We start from the raw sequence: 26,224 nt of genomic DNA on the forward strand, positions 1-26,224 counted from the left end.
AGAAGAGGGGCTGTGTCTCAGCCCTGTCCCTAGGTGGGGAGGTGTCCCTGTCCCCCAGATCCTAGGTTTGTGGAGGGGAGAGAGGGGAAGCAGGTACTCAGCCCTATCCCTAGGCAGTTGGGGAGCTGTCTCTGACCCTAGGCTGGGGGTGGGGGGAGTGGTCCCTAGGTGGGTATGACATAGCAGGAACTCTCCCTAACCTGCGGGGAAGCTGTTCCTGGGTTTTTATGGGGCGGCGGGAGCGGTCCCTGACCCCAGGCGGGGGGGCTGTCCCGGGGTTTGCAGGGGGTGGCGGGAGCGGTCCCTGACCCCAGGCGGGGGGGTGGGGGGGCTGTCCCGGGGTTTGCAGGGGGCGGCGGGAGCGGTCCCTGACCCCAGGCGGGGGGTGGGGGGGGCTGTCCCGGGGTTTGCAGGGGGCGGCGGGAGCGGTCCCTGACCCCAGGCGGGGGGGTGGGGGGGGCTGTCCCGGGGTTTGCAGGGGGCGGCGGGAGCGGTCCCTGACCCCAGGCGGGGGGTAGGGGGGGGGGCTCTCCCGGGGTTTGCAGGGGGCGGCGGGAGCGGTCCCTGACCCCAGGCGGGGGGTGGGGGGGGCTGTCCCGGGGTTTGCAGGGGGCGGCGGGAGCGGTCCCTGACCCCAGGCGGGGGGTGGGGGGGGCTGTCCCGGGGTTTGCAGGGGGCGGCGGGAGCGGTCCCTGACCCCAGGCGGGGGGTGGGGGGGGCTGTCCCGGGGTTTGCAGGGGGCGGCGGGAGCGGTCCCTGACCCCAGGCGGGGGGTGGGGGGGGCTGTCCCGGGGTTTGCAGGGGGCGGCGGGAGCGGTCCCTGACCCCAGGCGGGGGGTGGGGGGGGCTGTCCCGGGGTTTGCAGGGGGCGGCGGGAGCGGTCCCTGAGCCCAGGCGGGGGGTGGGGGGGGCTGTCCCGGGGTTTGCAGGGGGCGGCGGGAGCGGTCCCTGACCCGAGGCGGGGGGTGGGGGGGGCTGTCCCGGGGTTTGCAGGGGGCGGCGGGAGCGGTCCCTGACCCCAGGCGGGGGGGTGGGGGGGGCTGTCCCGGGGTTTGCAGGGGGCGGCGGGAGCGGTCCCTGAGCCCAGGCGGGGAGGGCGGTGGGGCTGTCCGGTGCCCGTGGGGCAGTTGGCCCAGGCCCCAGCGGAAGCGCCGCCCCGGGGCTTGGGCAGGAGCGGGGCGGGGCGGAACGGAGGGCGCCGGGCCGGGCCGCGGGGGAAGCGGCGGCGGCTGCGCGGCAGGAAGGAAGGAGCAAGCGGGGGGCGGCCGGAGCCGGAGCCGATGGAGGCGGCCGAGGGGCAGGCGGAGGGGGCCGGGCCGGCCTCCTTCCTCGACAAATTCCAAACCCAGCGCTACACAGGGGGCTTCAACCCGGAGAGCTGGGAGCAGGTGCGGGCCGGGGGCCTTGGCCACAGGGCGGGAGGGGGGCCACCCTGCAAGCGGGGTCTTGTCCCTAGAGATAAGGGGTGGGGGGCGAGGCGGAGGGGAGCTGTCCCTAGCGGTGGGGCAGGAGGCCCGGGGGGAGGGGGGGTGTTGTCCACGTTGCTGGGGGGCAGGGGGCCGTCCCTAGAGATGGAGGCTGGTGTCTGGGGACCGCAGGGGGTCTGATTCCCAGCGATGGGGGGAAGGGGACTATCCCTGGAGGTGGGAGGGGTGTTTGGGGGCAGGGGGTCTCGGCTGTAGAGATGGGGGCAGAGGGATCTGGTGGTGGGGAAGGAGCTGGCCCTAGTGATGAGGTGTGCAAAGACAGGAGCAGGTATTGGCAGGGTGTCCTGCTTGGGCCAGGGAGGGGTCTCCTGTCTTTTGGAGAGGGATTGTGATGGTCTGACAGAGCTGGCAGGTGGTGTGTGTGTGTCTCCAAATGCGGGTGTCAGATCAGTCTGGGCCCTGGAGAATAGTGTGGATCTCCCCTAGTGAGGAGGCAGTAATGGCACCAAAGTTTGTGGGCCTAATGCTGGGACAATCGGAACAACAGAGGTTGAAAAAAAAAATCTTGTGTGGGATATGAAATGTCCCATTGAAATGCTGACAGAGAAACTCCTCTTTCCTTCAGATGAATCACAGATGAGGGGCTTTTGCTCCCAAATTGAGGTGGGTGTGCTCTGAATGGCTTCTTCCATTCCTTCAATGTAGTACTGGCTACCTATGCCCTGACTGGGTTGATGTGCTTGAAGAGAATATTTTGCAAGACCATACTGATAAGGACTTAACGATTTCCAAATGTGGACTTAATTCCAATTCTGTGATTGTGTTTTCCACTCTGGCTGTTATTAATAGGAATTTGACAAGATCCCCATGTTTATGAAGAAATCCCCTGCCGAAATTGATCCTGAACAGAATCCTGATTTGGCATGCCTTCAGTCAATCATTTTTGATGAGGATCGATCTCCTGAAGGTATTTCATAATTTCATTAAAATTTAAATCTCTGCTTTCACACCATTCTGGTGTTGTGCTACTGCCCTTTGGGATTATCCTTGGGATTTGAGGATTTAGTTGTTTGTAGGTGGATGTGGTGGGTTCTAGACATCTGCTTTTCTGTGAGTGGGGATTGGGTATCTAAGGGGTGTTTGAATTTTTAGGTATGCTAAGGTCATAGGCAGGGGCGATTTGTTGATTGCATTGCACAATGAAAGGTGTTTTGTTTTGTTTTGTGTTTGCAGACCAAGCAAACACCTATAAGAATGAGGGGAATGAATACTTCAAGGAAAAGAACTACAAGAAAGCTGTAATCTCATATACTGAAGGGTTAAAAAAGAAATGCAGTGACCAAGATTTGAATGCTGTGCTTTATACTAACCGAGCTGCCACACAGTTTTATCTGGGTAATGTCCTTATGTTGCATTTTATATCTGACCTAGATTCTGTGTAACCAGAAATGACTAAATTGCTTTGCCTGTTTATGTCATGTGCTTTCACTGTTACAAATTTTTAAAAGACTTTCAGACAGTCAAGAACTGTCCCTGTGGCTCTCAGAGAGACTGGGTGAGCAAGGTAATATATTTTAATAGACCAGCTTCTCGTGGTGAGAGAGAAGCTTTCAAGCTACACAGGTCTCTTGTTCCTCAGGTCTGGGAATGGTACTCAGTGTCACAGATAAATACAAGGTCGAGCAGATTATTTAACCTAAGGGGCCATTCAAGGTGATGTAGCCGTGTGGCTCTAACTCTTTTTGCAGGGGTCAAACCTTGGAGCTTCTGTTTTGCACATTGCTAAATTTAAAACTTGTGGCCGAAGCAAAGTGCTTTGGGGAGGAGTGTGAAGTAAACAGGTTGATGCTGGGCTCCTCTGGGCTAATTCCTAGAGCTGCTTTGATGAAGGTCCTGGCTTGGCAGTAACACCGTGAACCTGGGTCAGGGGTTGGGTGCAGGAGGACAGTGATAAAACTCTGGTTCTATAGAGAAGAGATAAGGAGACAGAGAACTATACATGTGCATCAGATTTTGGGTAGGCCTGTGTATTCTCATAGCTCCCACTGAGATCCATGCAACAAAACAAGGAAGTTATAAATATTGAGAACAGTCTGTTGTATGTTAAATGTAGTAGTCTGTGCATTGACTGTCCTAGTTCCTGTTATCCACCCTTCACTTTCCTGGGCACCAGATTTACCCCAATCATTTATTTCTATTGTCATTAATGTGCAACCTCTATCTGTACCTGTCTTGTGGTCATAGAAGATGCATTGTGCTGTGGCTCAGGCTAATGATTTCTGTTGCCTTCAAGTCTACTTGTATTTTAGAAGTTGTTCATGTGAAATGTTCTGACCCAGGTTTTGCTTTGTATAGGTAACTACCGTTCTGCTCTCAGTGATGTGATTGCAGCAAGAAAGCTAAAACCCAACCATCTCAAAGCAATAATAAGAGGTAAGATTTTAAAAACAAATGGATAGTATGGCAGTATTTTGAAGTACAAAGGTAATTTAGAAATGCTAAATCCAGATTAACTAAAGGGTGGGGGGGTCACTTTATTTTGCAAAACTATATTTTTTCAAGGAGTATTTTACTCTGTGTATAATAACACAATGATCATGGATGTTTCAGTTAACTAATCAAAAGACAAGGTTTCAAAATGCTATGTAAGGATAATTTGTTACATACTGTTCTTATGGGTAGACAGATTTTTTTTTATTATGTTTGACTAAATGTACTTTTTATAAGTTAGTTAACTTGTTTCCATTTTATAATATAATTTTGTTTATCTACCTTGAATGGCTGACAGTTTGTAATGCGCTTGTGCTTGTCACTGTATTCTCCGTCTGAAAGAAAATCCGTTACTGAGGTGCTTTATCCTGCTTAGAATACATTCCGGGCAGGGTAGGGAGAGAATCCCTTCCTGACCCCTGAAGCGTGAACTTTCAGGATCAGGTGGAGTGCCCCAAGGATCAAGAGGAGTGCCCCAAGGGTTGGTCCTAGGGCCGGTTTTGTTCAATATCTTCATAAATGATCTGGAGGATGGTGTGGATTTCACCCTTAGCAAGTTTGCAGATGACACTAAACTGGGAGGAGAGGTAGATACGCTGGAGGGTAGGGATAGGATACAGAGGGACCTAGACAAATTAGAGGATTGGGCCAAAAGAAATTTGATGAGGTTCAACAAGGACAAGTGCAGAGTCCTGCACTTAGGACGGAAGAATCCCATGCATCGCTACAGACTAGGGACCGAATGGCTAGGCAGCAGTTCTGCAGAAAAGGACCTAGTGGTTACAGTGGACGAGAAGCTGGATATGAGTCAACAGTGTGCACTTGTTGCCAAGAAGGCCAATGGCATTTTGGGATGTATATGTAGGGGCACTGCCAGCAGATCGAGGGACGTGATCGTTCCCCTCTCTTCGACATTGGTGAGGCCTCATCTGGAGTACTGTGTCCAGTTTTGGGCCCCACACTACAAGAAGGATGTGGAAAAATTGGAAAGAGTCTAGCGGAGGGCAACAAAAATGATTAGGGGACTGGAACACATGAGTTATGAGGAGAGGCTGAGGGAATTGGGATTGTTTAGTCTGCGGAAGAGAAGAATGAGGGGGGATTTGATAGCTGCTTTCAACTACCTGAAAGGGGGTTCCAAAGAGGATGGATCTAGACTATTCTCAGTGGTAGAGGATGACAGAACAAGCAGTAATGGTCTCAAGTTGCAGTGGGGGAGGTTTAGGTTGGATATTAGGAAAAACTTTTTCACTAGGAGGGTGGTGAAACACTGGAATGCGTTACCTAGGGAGGTGGTGGAATCTCCTTCCTTAGATATTTTTAAGGTCAGGCTTGATAAAGCCCTGGCTGGGATGATTTACTTGGGGATTGGTCCTGCTTTGAGCAGGGGGTTGGACTAGATGACCTCCTGAGGTCCCTTCCAACCCTGATATTCTATGATTCTATGATAACACATAAACCAGAAAGGATCCCCAGGGCTGCTGAACTCTGCCTCCCACCATCACAAGCAACCCTGTCATACTATTCCACTCATAAATTTGTTCTGTTGTCTCTCAATTCATTTTAAGTTGTTTGCCCCCACAGCTCCTATAGGGAGGCTGTTCCAGAACCTCATTCCTCTGATGGTGAGACACCTTCTTGTAATTTCCAGCCTTAATTTGTTCAAGGCCACTTTATACCCATTTGTTCTTGTGTCAACATTGTCCTTTAGCTTCAATAGCTCTTCACCCTCCAATGTATTTATAGAGGGGAATCATATACCTTCTCAGCCGCCTTTTTGCTAGGTTGAATCTCTTCCAGTCTCCTCTCATAAGATAGGCCCTCTCTTCCCCAGATCATCCTAGAAGCTCTTCTCTGCACCTGTTCTAGTTTAAATTAATTTTTCTTTGAACATGGGTGACCAGAACTGTACACAGTATTCCAAATGAGGTCTTACCCGTGCCTTATACGATAGCATTTAATATTTCTCTATCTGTACTGGAAGTGCCTCTCCTGGTACATCCTGGGATTGCATTTTTCACAGTGCATCACATTGATGACTCCTAGTCATCTTTGATCAGTCTCTCTCCTCGTCTGTTGCTTCCAACTGATGAGCCCCCTAGCAGGAATTCTTCTTCTTAGACCCTAAATGAATGACCTTGTATGCTGTACTATTGAATTTCATCCCATTTCTGTTACTTCAGTCTTCAGGATCTCTTCCTAGAAGAGACAAGTCTTAAATCTTTAAAATAGTAAAGCTCCAAAAGGTTATTGCTGCAGTTTAAATTTAAAGTTGTTGTAAAGACATATAACTCCATTGATTTCAGAGCAGTTACACCGTCAAAGAATTTGGCCAATTTTCAGAGACTTCTGTTTCACTTATCTCCTTGCTACCCCTGCTGAAATCCTATCATTGAGCCTGATCCTGTGAAAGCAAGCTAGTAGGCATGGTGTTTGCTACTTTAAATAGCCTCATTTAAGTCATTAAACTTCGTAGTTGTGCTTGTTTATATTGAGGGGAATATAGACTACTCTTTGTATAAATCAGGGGTGGGCAAACTACAGGCCGCGTCCAGCCTGTCAGACCTTTTAATCCAGCCCTCAAGCTCCATTGCCCTGCTCCTGACTTGCCCCGCTCCATCTGCCTGGCACTCCCACGTGTTCAGGACCTGTGTGACCAGCGTGAGGACATGCATGTTACTCTGGCTGTACAACCCAAACACACCTCACATGCCATCAGAGCCTGGAACGTGCAAGCCCACATGCCTGCTGCTTGTTGGCTTAGGTGACTCTGATGTTTTAGTAGTGTTAATTTTCCATTGTTGACGATAAAGCAAAGAGTAGTTGGCCAGGGAGTGCTCAATAGCAGTTTTCAAAGTTGTGGGCTGTCAGAACCTATGTGGGAGATTTCTGAGCGCAGGGAGCTGGTGAATCTCAATGAGTTCCAATGACTGGAAGTTGATGCCCAACAAATCCAGGCTAGAGAGAAAGGGCGTGGAAAGGGGGTAAGTTCAGTTTAATTATTGTAATAAGTTATGATGGTATATTTATAATAGTAAATCAGGTTTTATGTTTATTTCCACTAAAATGTATCTTTATTAAATAAAGTTTATTTTAATATCTCTGAATTTGTTAATTTTGTGAGCATTCATGGCCCGCCATACAATTTCCATACTTAGATGTGGCCCTCAGGCCAAAAAGTTTGCCCATCCCTAGTATAAATAGATTTATACACTGGTCCTGTGTCTGAATTTTTAAAATTTCTTTCAGGAGCTTTGTGTCATTTGGAATTAAAGAATTTCCCTGAAGCAATGGCATGGTGTGAGGAGGGTCTGAGGATAGATTCGAAGGAAAAGAAACTTGTGGAAACGAGAGCCAAAGCTGACAGATTAAAGGTAAAAACCAAAACAAAACCTGCCCATGGCAATATAGGATTTACCATGCCAGATCAGACCATTAGTCCATTACCTCACCTCATGTTTGCGAAGTACTTTGGGATCCTCAGATGGAAGGCACTTTATAAATGCTAATTGTCATTTTTTTCCAGAGGGTGATACAGTTTCTGTCCAGCAGGATGTAAAGATCATGGAAGATGGATTGGATAGCCTAATGGGTCTCTTCCAATCTTTAACTTTTGAGTATAGGTCTTGTCCAAATTCAGTGCATCCAATTTTACAGCTAGTGGAGCCAGCATCACTGTAACTAACAAGGGACAGGGTGCCATATTGGAGACCGAACTGCTTATTATGGCTTTGGTTCTGTAGATAAAGAAAGAGACCTCTTAAATCATGATTGACAGAAATTAGCCAGGTATTCCCTACTATTGTCACAGAATGAGAATGCTTCCTCCCATACCTGAAAGGTATAGTCCGCCGGTTAGAGCAAGGGACTTAGGTCCCCAGAGTCCAGGGTTCATTTCTGTCTCTCGCTGACCATTGGGTGATCTTGGGCATGAAATTAGCATAATTTTACCTTCTTTAACCTTCTGTTAAATGGGGATAACAATATTTGCCTCCCTCACAAGGGATGTTGGAGGTTTAATTAATGGTTGTAGAGAGTTTTTGAGCGTGGAAGAAAGGTGCTATATAAGGACAAAGTGTGAGTAAAATACTAAAAAAAAAAAAAAATCACCTAGCATTTCCATGAAGTGGAATTGAATGGGGATTCCTAGCCATGTCACTGTAAAGAGATGCAGTGAGAGGAATGATAATTTTTTTGGTGACCCAAATTGGTTTCACAGCTTTTCAGTAAAATAGAATAATGAGGGATGTTGACTTATTTCACATGACTGTGATGCAAACTTGTATTACGTGCAGCGAGCTGAACAGCGGGATGTAAGGAAAGCAAAACTGAAGGAGAAGAAGGAACAGTCTCAAAAGGAAGTCTTACTCACTGCTATAAAGGTATGTGCCTAAGATGTGTTTAGGATTCTCTTTTAAAAGTTGTCTTTTTGAAAAGTTGCTCTTCATATGTAGATATTCAAGTGACTAAACTTTGATTTTTAGGTCATGTTCTCAAATTGATTCTTTCAATGTAGGAAAGGAATATCAAGCTGTTTCTAGAGGCCTGTAAGGAGGAAGATGAAATATCAGATGGTCTGGCTGAGATGTCTTTAAATGGACTGAATTCTGACAGTGCTATGGGCACAAAGGTCTACTTAGATGATAATGGCAATCTAAACTGGCCTGTGCTCTTCCTCTATCCCGAATATGGGCAAACGGATTTCATCTCAGCTTTTCACGAGGACTGCAGGTGATTTCTGCTTCATGTGAAATAATGATTATATCAGATATTCTGTTTCTTTGCCAAAATAACACCAGACTTCCAAAGTAGTTCAGGGCCAAAATCTAGATTTTATGAGTTCATAGTGGGGAGGAGTGTGGAAATCTAATGATAGTGATGTAAAGGTGACAGGTTATCTCAAGCATGTCTTACTGAAATCTCGATACCATATATGTTACAAGAACTCTATTTAGGAATTAATCAGGACAGTGTTTTGAAGCCACCAGATGCCTTAGGTGCCAGGAGTCCAGTAGTGCAGGTCTCAAACGAAGAGAGAAGTTAAAGCTGATAAATATAAAACACCTCCAAAAATGACCTAAAATAGCTCTTAGAGACCTGATAGTGTCCTGTTAACTCAAGGCTTGAAGTGAGTGCTGCATCACATTAGAAAGGGGGAAACTCCCCTTCTCTTGATATGAGCTTTAGTTTCTAGCCCTGCAGGGTTACAAGTTAATGAACTTGAAATTCATAACACTTTATGGTGGCATGTGTATTAACCAAACGTAATATTAATAGATTATTTTTTGTTTTAAATCTCATTGCACATAGTTAGGTAAGGGGTTTTAATGTTGTCCTAATGTTGGAAAGCAAGAGCATTGTACTGTGTTCAAGATCCAAGAAAGTGAAAGTGAATCTGACAAACCAGAGCAGTTTCACTATGTAAAATGACTGAAGTGCAAAAAGTAAACAGGCGGCATAAACAGTGCCATGTAAATTAGATTTTGAAAGTTTTTCATTCTGATCTAAGGCACTGTTAGTAACACAGAGAGGGGAAATCAATTTTAAATAAATATACATTTATCTTGGCAGTATGCCTGAAAACGTTGAAATCAAAGATTAATGGTAACCTTGGTAGCATTATTGGTAACATTTTTTGTTGCACTGTGAAGGTTGTTAATGAAAGTATGTGTTTAAAGCAAAGTATAAACTTCAGTATGTGAAGAGTATGTTTCTGAAACTTACATTGGCCTGAACATAATCAGATAATTAGTCTTGAAGCTATTGTTTAACCTGCTTATTACTGTAATCTTTGCCATCATTCATATTTAAATGTATGAATTAGAGAAGTTGAACTAGTAGATTTATTAGCATGGATTTATAGTAGCTACTGAATGCTGTATAATGCTGTGACTAGGGTCATAACAAGATCCACCTTGACTTTTAGATTTATTGATCATATACTGGTGATGTTTGCTGAGTTACCTCCTTGGGATTCGGAAAGAAAATATCATCCCAGCAACCTAGAGGTAGGAAATTTAACCCTTCTTCTGTTTTATATTTTAGATGTACATTGGTTTTTTTAATTAGTTTCTCATAAGCAGCTAAGTATATAAAATATATATGTAACATTTTTGTTTAGCATGCCTTCCTGTGAAATAAAGGTGTGGGCCGCAAATTCATTTGTACATTTCAAGGCTAGGAGGCTTCCTAAATTTATTGCAGCTGTTAGAAATACACAACACTGTTTAAAGTAAGAATGTGAAATTTCTCTCTCTCTGGATTTATATTTTTTATTATGAGCTATTTTATTGCCTGGATTCCCATGTATGTAATAAGAAGTAGACCAATAGGTTGTTAACCTAATAACTTTTTAATCCATAATTTACTGAAAAGTGTTCAAAATAATGTGTACACTAACACATGATAGAAAAGCATAGGGGTAATTGTTGGAATTAAGTAGCCTAGCTCTGAGTTGAATGCTATTACCTATGGAGACTTGATGAGATTAACCCTTTAGAATTTAATTAGGCTCTGACTACATTTACAGTAGTTTTCAGTATATTCCAACATGAATTACTCACATACAAGTATGTGGGATAGTTATTTCCCACTACAGTTTCATATCCCCAGGCAGCATTGATGGCCCTTGGTGCACTGAGCAGTCCTTTCTGAAAGCATGATAATTCCTCAGGCACTACTTTATCAGGATGGACATTTTGTTGATAAGTGCCAACAGGCATATGCAATCTAAGGGGCTTAAATACGTCGGGATAAGTTTTGTTTTAGACCTAGCTGCTGTAATAATGATTCTTAAACAAAACAGGCTAAATTTATCCCTTGGGTAACTATAATGAAGTGACACTAGGGATGAAATTTTAAAAAGTGGTCCCAAAGCTTTGATTCCCATAACCCCATCACTTCATTGACAGGCAGAGCGCTTCACCTTCTTAATGCAACTGTTCTTTGGCTGGAGACAGTCCTATGCAAGAGCAGTCATAACAGATCAAGTATATATTGGTTTATATAGGGAAAGCCGTGTAGATAGTAAATAAATAAAAAGCCTGCAATCTATACAAAACAAGCTGTTGAAAGGTTTCTACGTCTCTGGATTTTTTCCCCCACCCCCTGCTAGTCCCTTTTAGGTATATGAAGCTCTAAGAGCCCTTAGTGGTACATCCATTTTAGAGACTAGAGAACACGCATGCAGATGCTCTGTTGTTTGACCATGTGTATGATCATGACAAGTCTTTCAGCAGGCTTTTAGCTAGTGTCCCTGGTACCTCTGGCTTGCCCACAGGAGTATCTTAAATATTTAACCTTATGCCAAATCTTATCCAGCTGTATTTTGAAGATGAAGCAAGAGAAGAAATGTACCAGCTGAACACAGAAAACACACTGCTACAAGTGCTGCAGCACCAAAGGTGAGCAAGTGGCCTGGAATTGCGTTTTGTTCGTTCATCTGTCGCGTGAGGAGAAGTAGAGTCGCGCTCTCCGTGTAAAATTCAGGTGCCTCCTCTACAGGGTTAAATGGCTTTTTACAAAACAAATCACACTTCCCGGTCAGACCTTTCGTATCCATAAGCAGAGGAGGAATAAACCACAAGAGAGGCAGAGCGCGCTAGTTTTCGGGTCTGCATCCATAATGTGTGTGTGTTTGGAAGAGCAGAAACAGTAGAAAGCTGCCTCTGTGCCACTTTACTTAACACCTCAGTGGGTTATATGAAAATTGCACTGTCATTGGTCTGCTGTTTTTGCTCACACACACACCGTTATTAATGCTGTTTCCTAACAGTGAAATAATCAAGTGCATGGAATTCAGTGGACTGAGTGTATTGAAGGGATCAAGTGTCTGGTACTGTTTAAAAATGGTTGTATCTACATGAGCAGCCCACAGTGTGTATGTGAGATCCAGAAAAACCCATGCTGATAAAGAAACTGACTTCAGCTCCTCAGAAGCTGACAGGCTGACCCTAACCTGCAGTGTAAAACAACAAAAAATAGCATGTGCCTTTAGATTAAAAAAGAATCTATCCTCTGTGTGTGGGGGGAAGGAATACTGTGCTGAGTCAGCATACCACTTCTTTTCCTGCTACAGATCTTGCTCCAAAGTCACCAATAAAAACTCGGACCCGGAATCTTGCTGTTCAGGACTGCATCTTAACTATCATTCCATAAAACTCAGCAGCATGCATAATCCTTGCCACTAACCTGGCCTCTTGCAGCTTTACACTGGCAGGATGAATGTGACGTTCAGGGTGACAATACTATCTTAATTTTAATTAGAAAAGTTGTGGGGAGAGGAATTGATTCAGGAACCACTCTCCCCAGACATGCACAGACCTCAATATAACAGGCGCTGCGAATTCAGCCAAAAATTCTTGTCATCAGCCCTCATGAAGCCAATGTTTTTAATTGTTGAAGAGGGGCTCAAGCTTTCACTCTGTATAACGCTGGGGTAGAAAGGAGGAGGATGAATGACTTTTTTGTGTTCATTGCAGGTACTTCGTAAAGGCTGGGACACCTACTTTTTTGGTTTTAGTAAAGCTTTCTCCTTTCTCTAAGAATTACTTTTTTGGCAAGAAGGTGCATCGACTAAAATGAGCAAGTGCAAGCACAAAAAGGGACGAGAAAAACCCTTGCTGTGGGCTGTATTGTTCATATCCACAAGTGGGAACACTCAGTCTTTCCACCTGTATATTTTAATAATTTTTTCTACTTCAAATAAATGTAACCACTATTGGACCTTTGTCTTACAGTTCTTGCACATATAGAACTCCCCTTGGAACAAAGTCACCGAGTTCTGAGTGGATACGGACTGAAGCTTGGTTCCCCCCCCCCCCCCCCCGCGAAATATATAAATGGATGGTAGTCTTCTTTAATCTATTGAAATGGACTGCTGTTCCCTTAAGCCTTGTGCAGTGTATGAATAGCAGCTCTGCATATGTGCCAAACCTTAATTATAGATGAAGTGACCTCAATTTTCAATGTACTTGCATTGTGGAGGAGTGAAGAATTCCACTGCTGACCTCCAGCACTGGAATGGTTGTAGTTAACTGGTTTTGAAGTCAGTGGAACTGGGATATCCTCTAGTAGCACTGGATGACTCTGCATTAATCCACTGGCCCGGAGCAGTCAAATCAATTCAGCAGCAGTTCACTCACTAATGCACTGTGCTATTGAACGAAGGAATGCCAAGCTCTTTATTAAGAGCTGTACATTTACTGATCTTTCACTACCCTTTCTTTTTGTCTGATGTAGATTGCAAATAAATATGTTTATGGTAAGTAGACAGGTTGGTGCCTAATGAATTAGGCTGGCTCAGTTTCCTTACTGTATTCCTGAATGGGAAATTGTGCCGATATCCTCAAGGAAATACCATACAGTAGTTTCAAAGTGAGAGAACAACCTCGTGTATCTCAATAACCAGTAGTCACGTAGGGCTAGCACTAAGTGAATTCTGATTCTACAATAGCAGGCTGCTCTAGCTTCTAAGATTTTTTATAATTTTTAAAAATATTGGTTCTAACCTAGAGCTCCCTGGTCTCCCCACTTCCAGAGCTACAGTGATCAATAACAGGTGGAAAGATACACTGCATGTGTAGTCCAACTAATGCATCAGCCGTTAAAAACAATCCAGCTTCTAACAGAAGCTGATATAACTTTTACCCGAAAGAACGTAACCCACCGTAAGAGGATTCTCAAGGGGTTGGAGCATCTCACATCAAGGCTGGATTTAATCTAGCAGCTCTAAGCAACTGTATCAGAACACTACTTTACATCTACATAGCACCTCACTGTGCATAAATAGTACACCCATTTTACAGATAAGAACTAGGTGGTGAGTCTAGGGGAAGAGAAAACAGATCACCGCCTCCCTGCTCTACCCTCACAATCATGCTATCTTTCAGTAACTCCAGTAATTAACAGCGATAGAGGGGCTTTGGAGTTAGGCTGGTCAGCTGTCACCACTGTTGAGTGGAATGACTATTGCTCAAGGCTACAACTATTAGTATTTTAACTTTGTTTATGCAATCAAAGCATTGTCAATAAACACAGAACAGATCCACTCCATGGTACAGCACATAAGCCAAGTGCCTAGTTCATAAGTCAACAGAGGTGAATTTTGCTTCCTATCGAGTGTGATGGGCCATTTTGTACTCATATGCCCCTTTATTTAGATACAGTATAAAGTTAGGGTTTAATCCAAAGTTAGTTATTTGGTCAAGAGAACCTGTTTGCCCATTCAGAAAAAAAATAAGTGGGCTTTTCTGTACTTCAGTGCACACACTGGAGACAGCCTATCTGGATAGCTTGATCAAATAAGCGTGCCACATACCAAAGATACCTTTTAAAGTAATCACAGGTGCTGCCTACATAAGCCAGGCAACTGCTCGTACAGAAACTATCAGTCTGTCATCAAAACACAAGATCACAGGAAGCTTGGAAGCTTCCTGACTCTTCCCTTTAAAAAAGTCTTTGACCTGTTGCCTCTTTAACCTTCCCTGGTTCTGGTTGTAGCTGAGCTACAGCCCCTTTCAGTGGCAGTGTAAGATGGTCTGGAGAGTCTGCTTTGACTAACTCCACGTAAGGTAGACAGAGCCACCTGTGAGGTACTGCAGAGAGCAGCAACAATGCAGAAGGAATCAAATGATGAGGAACAGCCTAAAAACTAGACATGTATAGCCGGTTTAAAGAGATGGCTGAGGGTTGTTGTGAGCACCACTTCATGGGCAGCCACTTTCATTAACCCCAAAGTAATGATCCACTTCATAGCAGCCAGTGTGATGGGCCTTTACTTTTTTTGGGAGGAATAGTTAGACGTAATGTGATCAGCTAGAGGCTAGATTTCCTAACAGTAAGGGTCAATAACACTATAGGTCCCTGGCCCAAAGGAAGTAAAGAATCTCTTTACCTGCAGATACTGAAGCTCATACTATCCAAAGTGTCAGTCATGTTCTGTAGTGAGGCACAGACTGGAAAAGCTAATGCATCTTTTTCCAAATCTTAAGTTCTGGCCATGCAAATGAACGGTTGAGGTTAAAATTGCCTTTTTCATTTATAATGTACAAAGGTGAGCAGCCACGTAGGACAGACTCGAACCATTGCACAATGCAGCACAGGTTGCAGAGGGAGGAGATGCTGGGTTAGAGTATCACCGGGCTAGACAGTTTCTTGTATTTTGGGTCCAATTCACTCAGCTTAGCATAGGTTTTGTTTGAAAACAGGCCAATATCCTCTCCTAGCCCATAGCGCTGCTCAATCAGGTGTGCGTCTGCTATAACCTCTGACGTCATCTGTCTGAGCCTGTAGGCATTCTGTGCCGCCAAGTGGCAGAATGGAAGATTGTGATCTGCAAGAGAAAGAGACAAGCCATGAACATTTAATGCAAGTCAGTGTAGATGCAGCCTCTCCTTAAATCCTTCCTTCCAACATTCACAAGATTCTGTAAAAGCTCGCAAGCCTAATGGGCTTCTCTTCCAGCCAGATGTGTGCGCGTCTACCCAGGATTTGCTAGAAATAATGAACTAACCCTAGTGTAACAGAACTTAGCAACAGTCTGCCAATGAGGTGACTGTTAGATGTAAGTAAACCTCATTTAATATCTTAAACAGGAAACTGGCTCCATCGTCATTAAGGAGTTCGCTGGGATGAGGTGTAGCAAATACAGTCAGATTAAAGAACGCACAAGCAGAGCTGATATGGAAAAAGTAGGGGAATAGCCAAGACCTGTCTATTTTGAAAGAAGCCGAAGATATGTCCAGGGAGCTTGCTGCCTGTTACAAAGCTGGCCAGGATAGGGACAGAAGAAAGCAGTTACTCTAATGTGAAGCTGAAAGGTACTAGCTTGAGAGTACTAGAGAATAAAGTATTTCTATTTACCCAAAAAAGAAGTGCAGCTTCAGCATCTCCATGTTGCTGGGGGGAGACCAGCTCTAGAAATGAGAAGGTCATTCAGTCTCCCCACCCACTCAGTGTCTGGCCAGTAGTTGTACCTACATTCTGGACTGGACTGAGACCACTAACTCATGTCACAGGGGCACCTAGACAGCTGTCAGTTGGTAATGACGTTCAGACACTACAAATTCAGGCTGGAGTCAAACTGTGCCCTGCAGATACAAAGCTTCACAGCCTGCTATAAGTCTCCATACAGAAACCCCAACTTTCTAGGACTTCTGTCTTCTTCAGAATCTAAACTTTCATTATTAAAAATAAAAATAGAGTTTTTCTATCAGAGTCTTGCCAAGGTAAGATTCCAGTTTCCAACATTGTTAGTGACTGATAAAGCTCATCTCAGAATCAAACTGATTAAAAACAATGATCAGAATGGTGGGGTTTTAGGATTAGGGTTAGAGACCATGACCTGCAAGGAGTAGACACAAAGCCCTTATACCATGAGAAAGCTTGCAGTCCCAGGCTTCCGGTGATGTGCGTTCTCTCAGCTCACTGATTTGAGAGGAGTAGCTCCTTAAGGAAGGGATGCTCAAAAGCACTCAGGTGCTTTACTTCCACTGAAGTCAATGAAAGTTGCACAGTTGACTTCAGTGAGAGCAGGACTCCCCCTCTGCCCTTTACTCCATGCTGTGTACTATGAGTGTCCAATCCTGGTTGCAACCATCCAAGGGCTATCAACATCCAACATGGCAAATGCAATTTCCAGCATACAAATTTGTGCACATTGAGAGTTAAGGTAGAAGCCTGGTAGCATGGCAGTGTGGCGTAATGGACACGCCCCTGGACTGGGAGTCAAGAGAAGGCAATTCTCTTCCTAGCGCTTTCACTGACCTGTGTGACTGTAAGCAAGTCACTTCACTTCTCTGTTCCTCCACTCCCTCCCACACTTTGTCTTGTCTGTTTAGACTGTAAGCTCTTCACTTCCGGGGCCATCTCGTAGATACTTATATGATGTGTAGCACAATGGGACTCCAATTTCAGTGAAGGCTTCTAGACATATAACATATAAGAACAATATTTAAAATGCAGCATGCCAGGTATAAAAGTGACCCAGATCCGCATCCCCCAGAAGGCTGAAAGGAAAATTCAAGTACAGCTCTCTCACTAAGGTTGAGAGCTCAGCATCTGTTGGTGTGGTACTTAAAGAGGCAAAGAGGTTCACTCTCAGCCAGCCAGCGTTCTTATCCCAAGGTCACCGGGTTTGTTACCAAGCTGCTGTTGCTATCTTCAGCCTGTTCCCAAAGAGGAGGCAAAACTAAGGAATGTGGTTTCATTCATACAATCTTTTTATTAAATGAGGAAAATCTCATCACAGCTACAATATATGATTGCTGGAAAAGGACTAACAATTTTCTCTACACCCTGAGTGACGTTTTTGGTTTGGTTTTTGTTTTGATTTTACTCCTCACAAACATAGGGAGGGCAATAAATCCCTGCTGGGATTACTGAAGGCATTAAGTAACGCAGATCAGTTAACAATGGGCCCAAGACTCACAGGTTAGAGCTGGAGCTGAATGCTAACAGAAGCTGAGCACATTCATGGGCTCACTCTCATTCACCATCTTGGTTCAAATTAGTTTGAGAGAGAGAGTTCCTTAGTACTGCTCACTGGGCCAGCACCAGCCCAACGTGCTGACAGATGGGCAATCAGTGGTCAGGTCTGGAGGAGGTGACTAATGGGCAGGGGCTGGGAGAGCTAGAGAAATTATGTGTGTGACCTTTAGGCAGAAGGTGCATGTCCTGGCCAGAGAGCAGTTAGTTTGTGCCATGCACTTGAAAGACTGCTGTGCCACCACGTCTCTAGTGGCTCCTTCACTCTCTCAGCTTTCATTTAAAAACTAAAATCCCTAGCCCCCTGGTTGCAAAAATCATCCAGTTACGAACCAGTCTAGAAGTGTCCTGTTGACTGTGAACACAGAAACAAGAGCCCTAAACAAGAGATGGGCTGTCCCCATTTGTCTCAATGAGGTGTTAACCCTGAAGTCTAATGACAATAACTTCTACAACATGGATTATTTTAGAAGAAACATTCAGCTACTCTGATTTTGGGGCAGAGCTTTCGCAGAGTACCGTCACTACACCAAGCCCAGATTGATACCTGGCAGGAAGGATGGGTTACAGAGTAAATACAATAAAAAATAGCAAAAAACAGCCACAGCCACCCCAATGTTACATGGATAATGGCTATTGCTTGAAGTTCTACTAGAATGAAGTCGCTTTTTCTTGGCAAAAGCAGCATCTGATTAAAAATAAAGCCACAGCAAATAAACAGCTTCTGTAGGCTAACGGTGCACAGAAGAGTCTGGGTTTTTGTTTACTCTGCCAAGACCTGAGCTCAGGCAGGCCCTCAGGTCTGGTTCTCCTCGTAACAGTTGGCAGAGTCCTCTCAGGTCTGGTTCTCCTCGTAACAGTCCCTACAGAAGAGAAGAAAACCGTGGTCTTTACTCGGCTGTATGTGTCAATGTTGTGCCCAAGTGTAGCCCAGGGAACAGCAAATCCCAAGGGTCTGGGATCAGGACCCAAGGAAGGGACTGATTTTAAAACCAACTGGGCCGCACCCAAGGATGTCTGCAAGGTGCAACAATTCCCAGGGTTCACCAATTTTTCTACAGGTGATTTGTCACAACATTCTCCAGCCTGGCTGCACCCATAGGCCTGAAAAAGGGGGTCCAGTTCTCCTGGTCCACAGAGTCTCAGTCAGCCTTTGACTGACTGAAGAGGGCATTCACCCCGGCACCTATCCTGATTCACCCAGGATAAGTCCTCATAAGTCATGTATTCCAGACCCCTAATCATTTCTGTTGCCCTTCGCTGGACTCTCTACAATTTATCCACATCCTTCTTGTAGTGTGGGGCCCAAAACTGGACACAGTACTCCAGATGAGGCCTCACCAATGTCGAATAGAGGGGAACGATCACGTCCCTCGATCTGCTGGCAATGCCCCTACTTATACATCCCAAAATGCCATTGGCCTTCTTGGCAACAAGGGCACACTGTTGACTCATATCCAGCTTCTCGTCCACTGTCACCCCTAGGTCCTTTTCCGCAGAACTGCTGCCTAGCCATTCGGTCCCTAGTCTGTAGCTGTGCATTGGATTCTTCCGTCCTAAGTGCAGGACTCTGCACTTATCCTTGTTGAACCTCATCAGATTTCTTTTGGCCCAATCCTCCAATTTGTCTAGGTCCCTCTGTATCCTATCCCTACCTGCCACCGTATCTACCACTCCTCCTAGTTTCGTATCATCCGCAAATTTGCTGAGAGTGCAATCCACACCATCCTCCAGATCATTTAGGAAGATATTGAACAAAACCGGCCCCAGGACCAACCCCTGGGGCACTCCACTTGACACCGGCTGCCAACTAGACATGGAGCCATTGATCACTACCCGTTGAGCCCGACAATCTAGCCAACTTTCTACCCACCTTATAGTGCATTCATCCAGCCCATACTTCTTTAACTTGCTGACAAGAATACTGTGGGAGACCATGTAGAAAGCTTTGCTGAAGTCAAGAAACAATACATCCACTGCTTTCCCTTCATCCACAGAACCAGTAATCTCATCATAGAAGGCGATTAGATTAGTCAGGCATGACCTTCCCTTGGTGAATCCATGCTGACTGTTCCTGATCAGTTTCCTCTCGTGAAGTGCTTCAGGATAGATTTCTTGAGGACCTGCTCCATGATTTTTCCGGGGACTGAGGTGAGGCTGACTGGCCCGTAGTTCCCAGGTTCCTCCTTGATAAAGTTGCCACCCTTTTCCCTCCCCTTCTGCTTGTTAAGGATAGATAAGCGTTGCAGCTGCATGAGGAATGTGGTTGTCTGAGGGATGCCCTTTAAGTGAAGAAGTGCTATCTCCCAGCTCCCTTCCTTTCCCAGCTACATAAACGAGCTCGGGGTCATGGCCCCCTTCCTCCCTCCCCTGTGAACTGCTGATTAAGGGAACTTGTGGCTACAATTACTGCAAAGAAATGTATCTTCAAGGTAAAAATGTCTGTATAATATGCTTAATGCTGTAAACAGGGGCGGGTATAATTATATTCAGTTTATGGCTATTAACATTCATTATGTGGGCATTCCTATGATCAAAAAGGGTTTTGGGGGCATTGTAGTAAATGTACAGTCCATTTCTTAAGCCCTGTCCCGGCCGTCCTGACTTTTTTGGCAAAAGTGGGCATTTGTCCCGTTGGTGTTTGCCCACTTTTGCCAAAAAAGTAAGGTGCGCACCCCTAGCAGGGCAGAGAGGAACGTGCGGAGGTTTGGGGGGTGAGTGGCAATGGCAGCCCTGTGGGGGAAACAGGGTTCCGGCAAGTAACAATGCCAGCCGCGTGGAGGGCCAGCTAGGGCTCGGGCGAGGAGCGACGCCACGTGGGAGCAAGCTGGGCTCAGACAAGAACCTGCACATGAGGGAGGCAGAGCTCAGGCCAGCGACTCAGGTCAGCCCTGTGCATAGGAGGGGCAGGGCACGGGCCAGCCCCATGTGCAGGGTGCCTAATTGGCTACACCACCTGATTGGTTGGAAGAGTCAGCAGACCAGCTCTTAAGCCCAACAGCAGTTCAGCGGGTGTTCAAGGAGTTTGCCCACGGCGATGATAGCTCCTGCTTGTTCCTCATCCTGCACCTGCCTTGGACAAGACAATCACTGCTGATTCGCTGCGTGACCCTCTGTTTCTCCACCTGTATAGTGCAGCCCACAGATCAGTGACGTGCCGTTTCCTTCACCAACTTTGGAACGGTGCCTGGAGCTCCTCCGATGAAACACCTAGACCAGAATATCATAAGTGGACATACAAGTGACGGCTGAGGACAGCTGGCCCTGTGCTTTGGGCACTAGCCGAGGATGCAGGAGTCCTAGGCTCAGTTCCCTGTTCTGCCACAACCATCCTGTGTGACCTTGGGCAAGTCACTTAGTCTGTAAAATGGGGATGACAGCATCTTCCTCCCCCCGCCCCACCAAAGGTGCAGTGAGGGTAACTGCATTACAGGTTGATAGGTACTAGGGGCCATATGAGTACCTACAGCAGACAGTAAAAAGGAGGGGTGCATTGCAGGTGTGGAACACAGTGGGTGAAAAAGCATGTGGGTGTAGTGCTTGGGGCAGGCAAAGTAAATGGGGCAAAGGTGACATTTCCCCCCCCCCCACCTCCAAATCAGTTGCATCTCCTCCCAGACCTTCTGAACAAGCAGCCCCCACCCTCTAGGTAGGGTCTATGGGGCTGGTCTGAGGGCGGGCTGTGCCAGGAGGGTTGGTCTGCAGCAGCTGCTGTGGCTTTGCGGAGAACTCCTTGGGACGCCCACCCACACTGCCAGATAAGGGGGGATTGCTGGGCGCTGGTGCAGTGCAGGAAGGGCAGGGTGCAGCATGTGCCCGTGGGCTCTCAGGGAGGGCGCGTGGGCGGTGCTGCCCCAGCCGGCGACTACCAGACCCAAGCGTGGTTCTCCTGCTTTGGTGCGGGAGGCCTCCTCCTGCAGGGCTGGCTGAGTACTTTCCCCTCGTGGTTGGCTGGGAGGCAAAGAAAAGGCCCCTCCCCACTCCCTCTCGCAGCATCCTATGGTCCCTGTAGGCCACGGCACAGCCCCCGCAGTCAGGGCTCCCCCCCAACAAGCCAAAAAAACGCCTCCCTCCAACCCAAGCAGAGAGAGAGAGAAGGAAAAGCCGATTCATAGTCTGTTCACTTGCCCACCGCCTAAGGCATGAGCATTTGTCCTCAGCACATTGCAATATGTTATGCTGCAACTAGCCTGCTTCCTTCTGTCCCCTCAAGGCTCCCTGCCTGTGCCGGACTGAATGGGCCCCATTGAGAAGGCCTCCACCAGTGCTACTGTTTGCACAGCCAAAGAGGACCTTCCCCTCTTGGCAGTTGGCGATTGCTGCCAACTTACACAGGGCTATGGTGAGTTCCTTGGTCAAGCTGCTAGCGCTCAAGAAGTCCATGGTGTCTTTAATGAGCTCGCATTTCTTGAGCTTTCCCTAGAGGTAATTGTGGCAGAGTCTCTCCAAGAAGTGACAATTGTGGTGGTCCTGACTTTAGGCGAAAATGAGGATGTCATCTAGGTACATGATGCCAAATTAGCCCAGGAGCTGAAGGTCAGATCCTGGTTCATAAAGTGAGGCAAGGTAGGGACAGGGTGGGAACAAGCAGAAGCTATCACAACCATGGGCAAATGGCTTTGAGCAGCCATTGAACTGCTGCTGGGCTTAAGAGCTGCTCCGCTGTTGGTTGGAAGAATCAGGGGGCGTAGCCAATTAGGCAGCCTACTGCAGGCCAGCTGTGCACATTCGCTTGCCCAGAGACTGGCTCTGCTGCAGGCCCTGCTTCCTGACAATCACTCCACTGGAGTCAGGAAAATATTATTATCCCCATTTGACAGACGGGAAATTTAAAGCAGAGAGAGAGAGAGAGAGGTTAAGTGACTTGGCCGAGGTCACACAGGAAGTCAGTGACAGAACTGGGAGTAGAAGCCAAGTCTCCTGATTCCCAGTTCTGTGCTTTGACCATTGAATAATCTTCTCCCACTCCATGGGCCTTATGTCCGGCAAAGCGTCCCTACACAGTACACAGAAGCAGTGGTTGCTGCTTTGTGTTTTAGCCAAGATGTCGGCGTGATCTTTTGTGGTGCAGCTGCCATCTACAGACCAAAAGTGAGCATCACGTCAAATGTCGTCTAAGCTTCATAAATGAAAAAACTGGGACGGTCTCTGATATTTACCCTAAAGCTGGCCTTTTATCCGTGCAAAGCATTGGCCTTCCACAGCAAATTATCTGCCTCAATCAAGGAAATTGATGAACCGACCATTTTTTACTCCCCAACACACCTTAAGATGAAAGACACCAGGTTTCCATGCTAGATGGGATACAAATTCTCCTTTGCTCAAACGCTTCTGGGGCTGGGCTTTTGAAGAAGTCGCTAATGGATTGTATTTGTCACATCCCTTTAGTGAGTTAGCTCAAGAGTGTGGCGTTTGGGTGTGCATGGAGCCAAGCTCACTTCCACAAGCTGATTCATTCACACAGAGACTATTGGGAGGACCAGACACCACTACTGTGAGTCCTTGTGTTACCTAGAGAGGGGCCAGAACCAAACATGCCCAGCCTGACATATTATGTTCAGATTCAAATCTAAACTTGTCGGCTGGTTCTGCAACACGCGGAACCAGAACTTCATATCTGAACGCTCCCAATTGTGGGGGGAAATTCTCATCCAGGTTTGGATCCAAACTCTGTCCAGGGGACCCATCTCTGGAACCCTCTAGGCTTTGGGCAGCCAAAATCAACATTCAGCCTGCAGAAGGAATTCTGAGAATCCCAGGGGAGATCTTAAACTAAAGCATGAAGGAAGAGCCAGCACATCTCTCCCAAGGAGCAGTGAGGAGCCTCAGCCAGCAGGTGGGAGTAGAAGGGAAGGTTTGAAGAAAGTGCTATCTGTTATTACAGCGGGCTTGGAAATTAATTAAAATAAACCTTCTGAGGAGCCACATGGCCATTGCTACAGCCCATCAATGCTGCCTCCTGCTTTATTTTCATTCACCTGAAAGGGTTTGGCTGTGTGAGACACCATCTTTCCTTACCACATCTCGACACACTCAGGGCATAAATTACAGGAGTGACCTCAGTGCAGACAGCCTTGAGAAAGCTACGCTGTCGTGTAATTACGTCTTGTTCCCACTGAAAACAAAAATATTATCCAATCCTTGAAACCGTTTTATAACCACCAGGGCTTTGTGCTGGAGACGGGCAGGAATCTGCTCGCGTCCCAGCTGCAACCCTGTCGCATAAATCATCCCATCGGCTTCTCGCTCACACCTCTCCTTCACCGAAAGCCAGTGGGTTGTTTGTGCAAAGTGTTTATAGGGGACAAAGAATCCTGTCCACTCCAGGGTCAGTCTCTCACTGGGAGTTTGCTGTTGCTGCTTTAAAGAATTTGTAGCCCTGGACTCATTATACCAAAAATTTAAGATTGAAAAGGGGATTGGATATGGTTAAGGATAGCAGGAATAGCCAGTTATCCTAATTTATAACAAAAGTTTGGCAGCAGCATTAAACCTCATATTTCAGGGTTGAAACCAATCTCTATTAGAGATCAGGCTGAGACTTGTGTGGGAGGTGGATTGTCCCACATCTGTCTACTGCAGTGTTCTTACTCCTTGCTTGGAAGCAGCTGGTATTGGCCACTGTCAGAGACAGGAGACAGGACTAGAGGGTCCCTGGCTCTTATCCAGTCTGGACAATTCCTGTGTTACCATGGAAGCTTTCAGCATGTCTAAACCCACGCAGACTGCACAGACCTATGCCAATTAGGCCGTTTCTAATCCCCATGCCTTTGGTGACTTAGGTACATCCATTGATTGTTAATTTTAAAGAGCGTGGGGTTTTTTTATTACACGTTTCAGTGAATTCTTACAAATGGTTTGTCCCTCGCTGTCCAGCTTGCCGAGTGCCATGGCAAGGAGCTACAGAAACAAAGGGATGATCTGTTGATGATTATCCGCAGAGATATTTGTGGGACTGTTGAAGAACAAAGAACAAGCCAGTTTAGATGCAGCAGCATCTTAATGGAGGGAAGGATTTTTGTGCTTAGAAGCCTCTTTGAAATGCACAAAGGTCTCCAAAGTGGCCCTGTATTGGTTAGCGCACAGGTAAAATGGGTCTGGGCCATCGAACCAAGCCTGAGGGCAGCTGCAGTGCCTTCAGCAATGCTCTGAGTGAGAGCCCTGACTGTTTAGCACAAATCTTGTCTAGGAGTGTTGACATATTTCAAAAGCATGGTCTTCAGTCAGCCTGGGGGAGAGGATTCGATTCATTTGAACCCCCCAAAAGCCTTTCATCCACATCTACCAGGCTGTCAGATTACAGACCGGAGGGAGTGAGTACTCAGCAGAATGAATAAAACACACGCTCACCAGAGGAGGACTTGAAATTGCTGAAGATGTTCCTTGTCATCCGGTTGCAGGGATTCAGCAGACAAACCAGTGCCATAGATCACTTTAGAAACACCATTCAATGTATGTAAATGACTAAGGGGCATTTTGATCCCTGGGCACGCACATGTGGCATCTTTTAACTTACTAGAGTTTGGCCAGTAGTGATTCAGAACCATTTTTTATGGCCCACCGCTTGAACTAGGCAAGTGCCAATGTCAGCATCAGCTAAGTGTGCAAACCCCTATGCACACTTGCCAGCCATGGTGGTCTATACAAACCCATTTTAGTAGGTGTGCAATCCTCACTCGTGTGTATGCATCCACAGAGGGACACATCCATTTAGACATACCCTTCTACACTTCCCCAGTTGAAAATTCAGGTCAGCATGTCGTCCCACGGAACTTTCCTTAGGTCCTGGTCACGTAATAAGCAAGGCAGATTGCTTGCTCAAATGCAGCTTGGGCTTGTAGTGAAATTTGCTACCACGTCAGGACTGTTCAGTGACCTGTATGTAATAAATTAGTGATCTCAATCCAGCTGCTAGTGGACAGATTGCTGCATTACAAACATCACCAGCAGAATTGCTGGACTTTGAGGTAATTCCAGCACTGGATGGGCCAGGATCCTGCAAACACTTACACACATGAGTAATTTATGCATGTGAATGGACTGCTTGAATTCATTACAAAAAGTTACTCACATGCATAAGTGTTTGCAGAATAGGAGCTAGAAATTTTTGTCTCATTGCCAACCAGAGGTGGCCAGTATGAGGCTCAAGTGTGGAATGTCATGTCTCTTTAAAAATAAATGATGATGTACATGACATGCTATGTGTTCCCATATGCATGAATGTGATACAGATTATTCTCCGGCTTCTAGTCTGTGTGCAAAATAGCCACTCCTCTGTTTCAGTGATCCCTTTACAAGCGAGCACATATTTTTCCAGCTAACGTGCTCCACTGGTGAAGTGAAGTGAATGCTTTGTATGTGTGTGGTGAGAACATGCGGGTTATTGGCAGTGGAAATATCGTTAAGTGGGGTTATGTTGATCACTTAATTTTAAAGCGAGGTGGATGTTTAGCTGTTTCTTTAACTTTGCTTGTTTTCATAGACTCATAGACTTTAAGGTCAGAAGGGACCACTATGATCATCTAGTCGGACATCCTGCACAGCACAAGCCACAGAATCTCACCCACCCACTTCTGTAACAATCCCTTGACCTATGTCTGAGCTACTGAAGTCCTCAGCTCATTGCTGTTGTGGGCCAAATGTCTGTCACCTGGAGGCTGGATCACTGCAATGCACTCTGCATGGAGGACCACAGCTTAAACCTATCCACCACATAAGCTGATGCAAAGTATGGCAGCCTGCTCGTGAAGCAATACCGCCTGGTAGCAGTAGATGTAACCCGTGTTCTGGGTCTGCGCTCGTAGCATATTGAGTTCTAGGTG

General features: G+C 46.3%; 1 protein-coding gene and 1 pseudogene across 3 annotated transcripts; one reads left to right on the plus strand and one right to left on the minus strand.

The window, feature by feature from the left end:
* Positions 1–1,208: 1,208 nt before the first annotated feature.
* TTC4 (tetratricopeptide repeat domain 4) lies at positions 1,209–12,641 on the plus strand. Of its 2 annotated transcripts, none has more exons than XM_084638055.1 (10): positions 1,209–1,388; positions 2,277–2,394; positions 2,661–2,822; positions 3,783–3,860; positions 7,167–7,291; positions 8,213–8,299; positions 8,434–8,648; positions 9,844–9,925; positions 11,238–11,320; positions 12,398–12,641. In XM_084638055.1, exons 1-10 carry the CDS (start codon positions 1,281–1,283, stop codon positions 12,498–12,500), a joined length of 1,161 nt encoding a protein of 386 aa, XP_084494181.1. In that variant the 5' UTR covers positions 1,209–1,280; the 3' UTR covers positions 12,501–12,641. The 2 variants fall into 2 exon arrangements, with proteins under 2 accessions (XP_084494181.1, XP_084494182.1); XM_084638056.1 differs by lacking the exon at positions 1,209–1,388 and adding an exon at positions 2,007–2,090.
* Positions 12,642–12,753: 112 nt separating this feature from the next.
* On the minus strand, positions 12,754–15,811 carry LOC311524965 (transmembrane protein 205 pseudogene; annotated as a pseudogene). Its single transcript has 3 exons — positions 15,780–15,811; positions 15,517–15,626; positions 12,754–15,249 (listed from the first exon to the last, which is right to left on the minus strand). The product of its transcript is annotated as a transmembrane protein 205 pseudogene (transcript).
* Between the last annotated feature and the right edge of the window lie 10,413 nt (positions 15,812–26,224).

Source organism: Lepidochelys olivacea (assembly GCF_965140295.1).
Source record: "Lepidochelys olivacea isolate rLepOli2 genome assembly, chromosome: 8".
Taxonomy (NCBI): Eukaryota; Metazoa; Chordata; order Testudines; family Cheloniidae; genus Lepidochelys; species Lepidochelys olivacea.

Excerpts from the sequence above, each read along its gene's own strand:
- TTC4 (XM_084638055.1), top strand. The coding sequence starts at position 1,281 with ATGGAGGCGGCCGAGGGGCAGGCGGAGGGGGCCGGGCCGGCCTCCTTC. Across the intron at positions 3,861-7,166 it reads TCTCAAAGCAATAATAAGAG|GAGCTTTGTGTCATTTGGAA; the intron begins GTAAGATTTTAA and ends AATTTCTTTCAG. Across the intron at positions 7,292-8,212 it reads CCAAAGCTGACAGATTAAAG|CGAGCTGAACAGCGGGATGT; the intron begins GTAAAAACCAAA and ends TATTACGTGCAG.